This window comes from Sarcophilus harrisii, chromosome 4 (genome assembly GCF_902635505.1).
Source record: "Sarcophilus harrisii chromosome 4, mSarHar1.11, whole genome shotgun sequence".
NCBI classification, from domain to species: Eukaryota; Metazoa; Chordata; class Mammalia; order Dasyuromorphia; family Dasyuridae; genus Sarcophilus; species Sarcophilus harrisii.
Genome location: NC_045429.1, coordinates 284127300 through 284138237, shown reverse-complemented (window position 1 = coordinate 284138237; position 10938 = coordinate 284127300). Strand labels below are relative to the sequence as shown.

The window sequence follows — 10938 nt, the reverse complement described above, 5'->3', positions numbered from 1 at the left end:
AAGATAAGAAATCATCTTGAAGGTGGCAACTAGGCTGCCAGAGAGGAGCCGGGAACTTTTATTTTCTTTAGGTTGTTATTCCGCTGCTGAACACCTTTGAGGTACCGGTTTTCCCGGTTGACTGGCCTGCTTGTAAAGATGCCGGGACTACATTTCCCGGCGTGCCCTGTCCTTTTCCTTGCTCCGTGCCGCTAGTTTTCCCAGCGTCCCTTTATTACTTCCGGGTTCTGGAGTGCCGCTAGAAAGTGAAGGAACGGTGTCCAGGTCTGCAGCATTCTTGGGGTCGGAAGGATTAGAGACGGCGACGTTCCCGAAGTGTCACGGGACTCTGCTGCCGGTTGTGTGGCGCCGTCCTCCCGCGCCTGCTCCGAGTGATTCCCCGGCGCTCCCGCCATGGCCGAGGTGATTCAGAAAAGGCTTCAGGGGGAACTGGAGAAGTACCAGCAGCTACAAAAGGGTGAGTGGGCCGGCACGGGGAGCCGCCCCCACGGGAACCCCCTCGCGCCGCCCCGCGGGGCCCACTCCCGGAAAGGGCTGAAAGACACACGGATAAGGTTTTTAGCCTCTCCCATCCAAGTGCTGGCCCTTGTCAGTAACTTCACGGGTCACGTTGGGCGGGTCATTTCCCTCCGGGCCTTTTTTCCTCATCTGTAAAATGGGTTTGTCTTCCCTTACTGGCGCCGTGGTAGTAGGGGGGGAAGCGAGTGCTTTGCAGGCCAGATCTCTGTTTTTCACAGTGAATCACTGAGGTTTGTGACTTACTTGATGTATTGGGTGTTCCAAGTGTTCTAACTTTGCTTTCCCATTTCTTTCCCCCCCAGACTTGAGTAAGTCCATGTCTAGCCGACAGAAGCTAGAGGCGCAGTTGACAGAAAATAACATTGTGAAAGAGGTGAGAGACTGGGTTTGAAGGTGTCCAGGAGCCATGAGGTGTTTGCAGGCATGGTGTATCTCCAACCATTTCTCTCTAACTCCAGGAGTTAGCTTTATTGGATGGATCCAATGTGGTGTTTAAGCTTCTGGGCCCAGTGTTGGTCAAACAGGAACTGGGGGAGGCTCGAGCTACTGTGGGCAAGAGACTGGACTATATCACAGCAGAGATGTAAGTATTATCCTCCCTTCCTGCCCCATGCTCCCATGCCCAACCCCCACATTTAACGCTTACCTTTTGTCAGTATGATTTTCATATCATTTCATTTTCAAATATACTATTTCTTTTTCTCCTATTAATTCTATTTATCCCCAGTACTAAATCACAAATTGAACCCTCATTAGTTTACTAATCAATTGTACAGTTGTCCCAAGCTTTCCCCTCCCAAATTGTCAAATCCTTACCATGATTATCTTTTTGGTAATCCCTTTTGTCAATATGATTTTCATATCATTTCGTTTTCAAATATACTATTTCTTTTTCTCCTATTAATTCTATTTATCCCCAGTACTAAATCACAAATTGAACCCTCATTAGTTTACTAATCAATTGCGCAGTCGTCCCAAGCTTTCCCCTCCCAAATTGTCAAATCCCTACCATGATTATCTTTTTGGTAATTCCTTTAGTAAACGATATGAATCTCAGCTCCGAGACCTGGAAAAACAGTCTGAAAAACAACGTGAAGCCCTGGCTCAGTTGCAGCAGGAATTCCAGCGGGCCCAGGCTGCCAAGGCAGGGTCTGTGGGAAAGGCTTGATCTTTGGTTGGTGAGGATATAGAGAAGGAAAAGACTGTGGCAAATAAAATGTGAAAATACCTGACCCTGGTCTTGTTTTCTAAGCATTATATTACTTTACTTTCATCTATTTTCCTGCCTCCCTTCCTTCCCCTTCCTAAGGCTGTTTCAATCCTGTACCAACCATAGTTTCACCTTAGTTTCTCCTGTTCAACCTTATTTCTTTCCTAGCGAATGGGGATTTTCTAAGTCTGATTAGAACCTTAAGTTACAGACTAAAAATTAAATCTGTTTTTCACCCATGCCCTCAACTCTCTATTCCATTACTATAGGTTGTATAGTCAGATATTAAAATTTCATATAGAATAATGATGCCCAATAATGAAGCCCCTATAAGCTAAAAGACAGTTATAGCTTGGGGATGTGAAGCAGATATGTTCTTTGATCATAAATACAAGAAACATCTAATATTGTGTGCTAATCACTGTGTGATGAACCTATAATTATATTCCATATTATTAACCCCAAAAGGTTAGTGACATCTATCCCTACCTGACAAGGTTTTTATTGAAATTATGGAATAGACCTCAGAAGTCATGAAAATTGGTGCCTATTTAGTCTGTTTTAATAGAACTGGAAGGGTCAAACTTTAAGAGAAGTCTGCAGGTGTGTACACTACCAAGGGTATATGCACTATTTTGTCCAAACATCCTTACCTTCTCTGTAAACTGCTATGCTATATGATCCAGAAATTTGAAGTGAATTTCTTGAAACATTTTAGTTTACACTACTTTTTAGAATCAAAAGTTCTATTAGTTGAATACTTTCTCTTTAGCTTGTCCTTAACATTCTCTTTTTCAAATTAGCAACTAGCAGAGCAATTTGGTACTCACGTTATGAGTTTTTGGTATGTGACAGTGATCCAAGATCGGATGACTATAAGGAAGTACAATATACTTGTTGGGTTCTGAGCTGGGAAATGAAGGTTGACTATAGGAGGGTTTTTTAAATGATAGTATTATGGAGTTAATGGGCTGAACATGAATTCTTGGAGAATTAGAACATTGTTGTCAAGCCCTCTCACTTGAAACCCTTCCATGGAAATGGCAGCTGGCATGAATCAGGAGTTGGATCTGTGAGCTTCCAAGGTGCAAAGATTCTAGAAGTCAAAGGATGAGTCAGGATCATGTAGTGTGTTTATTGTTTTAGTGTTGTCATAGCCCAGGAGTTCCTGGCTGGGAGTGGGGGATCATGGAAAGGGAGCCCCTGTAAGACCTTGCTTTTTCTCCCCTCCCTCCACCCATTCTTAGTATTCAGAGCCTCTAGGCCAAGCTCCTTTCAAGCCTTTCCCTGGCCCTTGCATTCTGAGTGTGACAAGTAGAAAAGAGTCAAGGGTGACAGTATGACACAAATAGTAAGACTCAGAAGATAGGAGCCATGAGAAATGTTACCTTTCCCTGTCTTCTACCAAAATACCCACAGGAATCCAAAGTGGTTGTCTAACATAGCTGTGTAGTAAACAACCCAGGGCTGTTCCTTTCTGACCAAGCATGATGAATTACCATACAAGATCATTGTCTCAATCCAACATGGCTATCACCATTCAAGATAGCTAATATCCAACAATATAATCACCATTGCTTCTGCAAAACAGTATGGTTTCCTCAGAACAGTGCCCGAGCAATTTTTCGTCCGGTGGCCTTGATCCTGGGAAAGGAACCTCCTCCTCCCTCACTGGAAGAATCTGCAGAGGTGGCAGATCTACTGGAGAAACCAGGAATTACTGAAGAGGGTTGCCGTCGATGTCTCAACAGGAAATCACTAGAGGCACCATCCATGGCATAGAAGACATTAGCTGATGGTGGAATAGTCAGTTCTGAACAGTCATCAGAGAGACATAAGATCCAGGGTCAAAAAATAAAAGCAGAATTATTATTCCAAGTCACTGAGGTTCCCAATGACCAAACCCATCACTTTACAAGACTGGTTTTTAACCTTCCTCCCTCTGGGACATCTGACCTCGATCACTTGGCAGAAGTTGCACCAATTCAAAATCTGCAGCTATTGCTGGATCCCGATTATTTTTTTTCAGGACACAACTGATAACACTTGGAGCCTTGTCCTGACTTGTCACCTAAGGGCAATCAAAGAACCAACCTCATTGGACATTGGTGCCCATATTTAACATGACTATCCATACCTAACATGCTAATGTATAAAAGAAAATCAACATAATGACTGATCCAAAAGGAGCCAATGATACCCACTGGACATTGTTCACAGCACATCTCATTGATAAATCCCCAACATCACCACCTCCAACCTTTCATATTACCAATTATTCAAGAAATGGCCACCAAATGTGTCAGGTGGTTTCTGATATTCAATAGGATCAACACACATACACACACAAACCTACGCCTTTTGTGTATTTTGGGGTGCTGCAAAAATCTAAGACAGCAGACAAATTCAAACTGGTTCACCTCATTCTATTTTTGTCTTCAACCCTCTATTAGTGTCCAGCTTCCTCTCACCAGTATGCTCTTGTAGACACTTCCATCATTTCCAAGCTCCATCTGCACACGGATGATGCGACAGTCAGAGGCCCCTGGTCCACTTCCCTTCCCACTCCCAGAGCCTGTCCCAATGGCAGTGCCCTCCTCTGATCCACTGCTAAAAGGAGAGCCACAAGAGGCAGAGCGGCGGTGACCTCGGGTGGGCCTGGGAGAACGGGATGTTGGGGAGAGGAAACTAGGATTGGCAGGAGTGTGAGAGGAAGGAGCCCCATCCAGGGCAGAGTCCAGAGAGGAAACAGATGGCCATTTCATGTGCTGGAGACAGATGAGACATAATAAAAGTCAATGGAAAAATAAGGAAGACACAGAGAGAAGGACAGCACTAACGTCTAGGATCAGGGCCTTACCTGGGCAAGGCGAGTGAGCAAGGGAGCAGGAGAGTCGGTCGTGCTATCTTCTCTAGGACCAGGCTGATCCCAAGAGACCAGGGGAGTAGGACCACCAACAGATCCTAGCACACTGTGAGAAAGGACTGGATAGGTTAGAAGGAAAACAAAGTCCCCTACTAACCTCTTCTAGAGGCTACTCTTTTGCTTCCATAGAAACACCCTCCCCTAACCCCCATTCTCTCCATTCTCTCACTCTGTCCAGTGAGAGATGACCAATGTTGGCCGAAGCATCCGGGGAGCTGGGGGATCACTGACTCCAGATGGCTCCACTTCACAAGACACATGGTGACTGGTGGAGGTTCAAAGTTCAAAAGTCAGAACTAGCTACCCCAAATATCTCCTTATGTTAAACATCCCAGTCTCCAGCTCTCTTCTCCCCTCTCCCAAGCTTCCATTACCCTTGGGATACTAAATTAGTCACCTTTGAGCCTCTGTCAAAGGCTGGAGCCCTTGAAGCCAATGCTGGACATTAGGATCAGGCTGAAGGTCATAACGTCGACATTCATCCTGAAGACGTCTAAGCTCACACAGGACAGAGAATTCCTGCAGGAGGTACCCCAAGAATGAGTTTTCCTTGATACTGAGGGAGTCCAAAGTCAACCCTCTCCTCATCCCTTCCCTAGGGAGCCTGCATCCAACTCCCCTCATTACCTTCCTCCTCTTGTCAAAGTTGATGTAGCCATTCTAGTGGGGGAAAAAGGGAGGAAGGTGGAAGAATGAAAACTTTCCTAGAACTTAATTCCTACCCAACCTCTAATCACATGTTAAAAAAAAAAAAAAAAAAAAAAAAAAGCCACGCTGACCAGTTTTCACCCAATAATGCACTACTCTTTCCCCCAAGGCTAGCCACACACACTGACCTCCAGCTCATCCCTGGAGGCTGCATCCAGCATTACCAGATCTTTCAGGAAGGTGCCAAGGTATGGGACCACACCCTGAAGGCAGGAAGGAAGAACCATGGTTTAACTACCTCCCCACACTCTTGGTTGCCCTCTTGGAATAGAACATTTGCCCCACCATCATTTTGTCCTTTTATAATGATGAGTTCATATTTCTAGTGCTTTACAGTTTATGAAATATATTCCTTACAATCCTAAGGTAGATAGTGTCATTAAGTATAGGGCAGGGACTGGACTGATGATTTCAATGGCATAGGGAATTCCCTCCCAGAAGAGGAAATTTCCTCTAACAATTCAGGCTGACATCTCCTTTGCAACTTAAGAGTTTTCTTGAACACTGAGATTAAGTGACTTGCCCAGTATCTATCAGGAGTTGGTGTTGACCCTGAGCTTTCCTGGCTCCAAGGCCAGTTCTCTTTTCTTTGCTATGCAGTCTCTTCATGTTACTGTATATACATTTTATAGACAAGAAAACTAACTAGTAAGTGAGAGTGCTGTTGCTTCAACTTAAAGCCAGATCTGTGTGACTCCCAATTCAATGTCCTGTCTTCCACATCTGATCTCCTTGTTCCCTTTCTCTCAGCAGACACTCACCCCACCCTGAGGCAGCACATTTCTCACAGGTTTCTTGATGTTTGACTCCAGCGGCATTAGCACTTTTGCTTCCTGGAGGAAAACAAGATAGTTTGGGAGAAAATTAAAGAATGAGATATGGGGACTGGCATTTGAGGAGTCAAGAGGGGGCAGTAAAGAAATGAAGAGGTAAGAGGAGTACCTGGAGTAGGAGCTCCCGGCTTTGGGAATAATTATCTTCCTCTGAGAAAATCTGACAGAGGCTGGAGAAGAGGCGGAGGCTGTCCCTGGTTAGAAGAAGGAAGAGAGATCCCGATAATCTTTATCTCCAATCCTCCTAAAATCCTCAGGATCCATCCCTTAAGACCATCTTTTCCTTAGTAGTGTACTCAACTTTCTCTCATGAATCCAGATGAGGACTCTACCCCTGCATCTATGATTCCATTCTCCACAAATACCTGGTTATCTCTCCCCAGGCCAACCGGAGCCTGTGGATGGGACTGGATTGAAGGGCTGACACAACAGCATAAACAGATGAGAAATTCCGGAGAAGACGACACTCCTAGTTAAGGGTGGAAAGGTAGTGTGATTATTTTATCTGGTATCTAGAATCAGAATTCTCTGATTGCTTCAATTCTTCAGCCAGGAAAAGCTTCTCTTCAAAATCCTGGCTAAGTTTGCCTTTGATCTCCTCTTGCTCTACCTTCCCACTCTGGGTGCAAAGCGTTCCCTAAAAGTCTTCTCACCTCTGCCACCCGGATCCATTTCTCTAAGAGCCTTGCCCTCTGGGGGGGTCGGAGAGGCCGGATGTTCACCTCTTCAAGGCCCTCTCCAGATGCTGTGGCTCCCAAGACAGAACTAACCACAGCTCCAGCTACCTTGTTAAACTGAGTAACTGTTGCTCTGACAGAAGGACAGAGGTGGGAGTGACCAGGCCGATCCCTGTGGCCCCATATTGCGCCAAGGCACTGAGAAGGGACCAAGGAGAGGAACAGCTCCTGGTGGGGCAAAGATTTAGAGGTCAAAAGTTACAGTTGGGATCCTTCAAAAAGAAGGGTCATGGAAAGGTGAGGGTCAGTGTTCCAATAATCTTGGGTTTGGAGACCTCAGATGGCCAATGAATAAGTTTCCATGGAGTTTGTAAATATAAACAGGCTTCAGTAGGAAAAAACTGACAGGGACAAGGATGGTTATGGGGGAAAGCATCAGAAGCAAGGGAATGATCCAGGAGTAAAGGATAATTTAGTGAGAGATCATTTGAGGGAGGATGGGAGAGGTCAGAGGTCAGGGTCTCACCGCATCCAGCAGGGTCAGCTGCTCGGCCAAGTGGTCAGCGAGGAACACCAGGACATCCGTGGGATCAGCAGGGGGATCGCCAGGGGAAACCAGGGGCTTAGGAAGGTCAGGGACTGGGAGGGCCACCCGGGATCGGAGGTCTTGGATGAGATCAACGATGTCCCCCCCAACAACCTCCCCTGCTTCATCCCCTGTCCGTAGCAGGAAGCTCTCAAGCCGGTCAAGTTGTCCCCTGACCTCAGAGCCAAAATCCTCAGGGTGAGAGGTCAGCCAAGTTGAAAGAACAGAGATGGCTAACCTGGGGGGAGGGGATCAGCCTAGTATAAGAAATCAAGCTGGGGTCAAGCCATAGCTAGAGTGGAGTGGGATAGGAGGGTCAAAGGTTCAGGAGTCACTTACCCTCTTGTTCTGCACAAATCAACACTGGCACTGGATTCTAAGGCTTCCAATCTGGAAGGAAAAGAGGGAAGTCCATCTGTCCATCCTTCCCAAAGACCCTGTGGCCTCTGACTTCTCTAGCTAGATGACTCTTTGGACCTTCTAATCCCCCATTCCCCCTGACCTGTCAGCCAACAATCCCAGGACAGTCGGTGTGGAGGTGAATGCCCTGTGGGTGGCCAAAAAGGCTGGCATGAAGGTCAAGTCAGACCCTGATGTCCTGGCATCCAGCAGATGTCTGACCAGAGCAGACAGAGTCCCAGCCCGAAGTCGACGGGAAGAACGAGGAGGAGGCAAAGGAACCTGCAGAAGACAGGAAAGGGTTGCTGACTGTTCGCTTACTCCACTTCTCCGCCCACCTCCAACTCAGAACTCAAATTCAAACAACTAAGTGGAAGAAACTAGCAAGTGGCCTATGAGGAAGTCTAGAATATCTGTGAAGTCAGCAGAAGAGTCACCAGGAGCTACGGAAGGGTTAGGTGTTGGTATAAAGAAAGAAACTGAGGTTCAAAGGCAAAGTTTCTTGCTCAAAATAATAAAATCCATGGCAGAACAGAGTCTAGAGCGTAGGTCGCTTGATCCTTGATTTTGATTCATAGTTGCAATGCAATTTTCAGGAAGACAGATATAGGAGAGCAGGGAGGTGAAGGCATAGAAGGCGAGAAGATGGGAGACCCGCTCTCACCAGTGGATCAAGCGGCCGATATTGGCGACTGGTGACAGTGAAGGTAGCACCATCCTCATCTTCATCCCAGACAGACACAGGAGCCTGGAAAGGGAAAGGGTTGGGGAGAGGGAAATGAGTCAGTGTTAACTCATTCCTCCTCGCTACACTGCGCTGGCTCCCTGCCTCCCAATCATCCCCATTTCACTCGTAATATTTGTTCCATCACCTGAGGAGGGGAGCAGTACCATCGAGTTAGGGCAGTGGGAGAGGTTGTGAACCCCGGATCCCTTGTCTTGGGAAGGAGGCAGTCCCCCCTCCTCCAAGCCATCTCAGTGCCTGTTGAGGGGTGGGGGGTGGGAGGGGCACTGCAGTGAAGGGGAAGATTGGGGACACAAGCCCAGATCCTGGGGGTCCCTCCCTCCCACAGCGGCAAGACGCAGGCAGAGACAGAAACTTGAGTTACATAGTTTCATTTCAGTTCCCTGCCTCCCAACTAGGGCAATGTCTAAGTCTGGGGAATGGCCTGTCTCCCCCACTCTCCACAACCGTATTCCCCTGTGAGTTTCCCCCTACATCCTCTGTTTCTCTCTCCTCTCAACCCCCAAGAACCCCCTTCCTCAAGGCAGCAGCTCCGATCCTGACAGGAAGAAGAAGGGGAAGTGGGATTAGCTGGAAGCTAAAGTGGGGGTGGAGAAGACTCAAGGGTCACGTGGCCCCAGTCCCTCCTAAAACCAGTCCAGAAAAACCAGCCTAACAGGTCACATCACTCTAACTTAGCCCAGGACCCAGAAGTACAGGCCCTGGGGCCCCACACAGAGCTCCTGGCTACCCCATCCCCAGAGAAACTCCGGCATCTGACATCTCCACCACATAGACAAACACTTCCTCCACCTCCACTACCGACCTCATCTCGGCCCCTCCCAGTAGAGGAAACTCCCCGGTCTTTTCCCTAAACTTTCCCCCATGGCTAAGGGGAGGGGTGACAAATCTGAGGGCTTCCTCCCCAATCCCAGAGCAGGAGGATCAGGTTACTGTGGAAACAAACCCCTCCTCCTCAAACAAGGGAGAACAGACAGTACACCATCTGTGTACAGAAAAGGGACAGTGATAGACACGGAGGGAACAAAGCAGGAGCAGGAGGGAGAAGGAGCAGAAGAGGTGACAAGGAGACAGGTGGGCAGGCAGGTAGATGGGCGAGCATCTGAGACACGCTGGAAAATAGAGCCTAGAAATGGAGCCACAGAGACAGAACAGAGGCAGACTTAGGAGAAAGCTACTAAAGGAACACTTTATTGTGCATACATTGCTTCCCCCCCCAGCTATCCCCAAGTCTTACCTCTTCCTCTTCCTCCTCCTCCTCTTCTCCGCCCTTCCCCAGGCTTCTGCTCCTTTCAGGGTCCCGGCTCCTAAAGCCGCTCAGAACGACTCCCTCAGGGGAGGCCTCTCCCGAGTCCAGCAGCAACCTCAGGGGTCTGGGGAGCATGGCTGAGATTAGGATTTAGGGGATCAACCGGGTCGAGCCATGGGGCCGCCTGGGAAAAACAAGGAAGGAGGAGCGTCGAGGTGGGGGAAAGAGGAGGAGGAGGACCCCCAGAGAAGGGCTGGAGAGGGTGGACAAGAGGACGGAGCCAGACGCGGGGTGGACAAGTTCATTGGATGGAGGCATCCGAAGGGGTTACAAGCACAGCGGACGGTATGTGGAGTGGGGAACCAGAACGGAAGGCTTGGGTAGGTCCAGGAAGGAGACTTATATATGGTATGTGGGGATTCTGGCGGGAAGAGAACAGAGATATTTTGGGGGCCGACCTAGGGGAAAGGACTGTGTCCGGGTGGAGAGGGGGGCTCTGGGGCTCTGACCTGGCTCCAGTCGGGGCAGGGATGGCGCGGGCCTCTGGGCAGCTGTTCTTGTCGGTCTCAGGCCGCAGTCCCGAGTCCCTCCCTGTTTTTTCCGCCCCCCCCCCCCCTTCCGCTCCTCCTCCCTCTTCCTCCTCCTGGCAGTCCTCCGCTTGCTTAGAGTGCAAGAGTCCAATAGAGAAGGAAGTAAGGGGGAGGTGTGTTCAGAGAATCCGGACATTGGGTGTGAGCTGAGTGGGGGAGGAAGGGGAAAGAGGGTGTCATCTCATCAGATAGCCAGGACACCCCCTAGGCTTGAAGCCTTTCCTCTCTGGGGAACCCAGCCCCCAAGTTCTTGTTTTTACACCCACTCCCACTCTAGTCCAATTAGCAAAAATGACAAGAATCTTTGCGGCTCCTACGAGCCGGGAGCATTATAAATGGGAAGTATCCACCTCTCTTCCTCTCTCTTATTAAGGAATGAGGCGGGGATAGAATCCAGTACTGGTTTTCCACGAGGCCCACAGGGTTTAGGTGGAGGGGAAAACAGTAGGGTAAACTAGCACATCTTGTTCCGAGTCCCTAGGCTCTGGAATTTATC

The 10938-nt window shown here is 48.3% G+C and overlaps 2 protein-coding genes across 4 annotated transcripts; one reads left to right on the top strand and one right to left on the bottom strand.

Annotated features, from left to right (window-relative positions):
* The first annotated feature begins 4 nt into the window (after nucleotides 1-4).
* Nucleotides 5-1751, top strand: PFDN6 (prefoldin subunit 6). Its single transcript, XM_003768953.3, has 4 exons — nucleotides 5-457; nucleotides 822-892; nucleotides 978-1102; nucleotides 1558-1751. Exons 1-4 carry the CDS (start codon nucleotides 394-396, stop codon nucleotides 1685-1687), a joined length of 390 nt encoding a protein of 129 aa, XP_003769001.1. The 5' UTR covers nucleotides 5-393; the 3' UTR covers nucleotides 1688-1751.
* Nucleotides 1752-2844: 1093 nt separating this feature from the next.
* On the bottom strand, nucleotides 2845-10006 carry RGL2 (ral guanine nucleotide dissociation stimulator like 2). 3 transcript variants are annotated; one of them, XM_031965086.1, is made up of 17 exons: nucleotides 9841-10006; nucleotides 8523-8606; nucleotides 7962-8140; nucleotides 7799-7849; nucleotides 7400-7697; nucleotides 6850-7101; nucleotides 6562-6665; nucleotides 6306-6390; nucleotides 6125-6196; nucleotides 5492-5566; nucleotides 5283-5315; nucleotides 5053-5174; nucleotides 4825-4920; nucleotides 4590-4701; nucleotides 4201-4497; nucleotides 3686-3800; nucleotides 2845-3542 (listed from the first exon to the last, which is right to left on the bottom strand). In XM_031965086.1, the coding sequence occupies exons 1-17, from the start codon at nucleotides 9985-9987 to the stop codon at nucleotides 3331-3333; spliced, it is 2334 nt and encodes a 777-aa protein (XP_031820946.1). In that variant the 5' UTR covers nucleotides 9988-10006; the 3' UTR covers nucleotides 2845-3330. The 3 variants fall into 3 exon arrangements, with proteins under 3 accessions (XP_031820946.1, XP_012404410.1, XP_031820947.1); XM_012548956.3 differs by lacking the exon at nucleotides 9841-10006 and adding an exon at nucleotides 8731-9639; XM_031965087.1 differs by lacking the exon at nucleotides 6850-7101.
* Nucleotides 10007-10938: the final 932 nt, after the last annotated feature.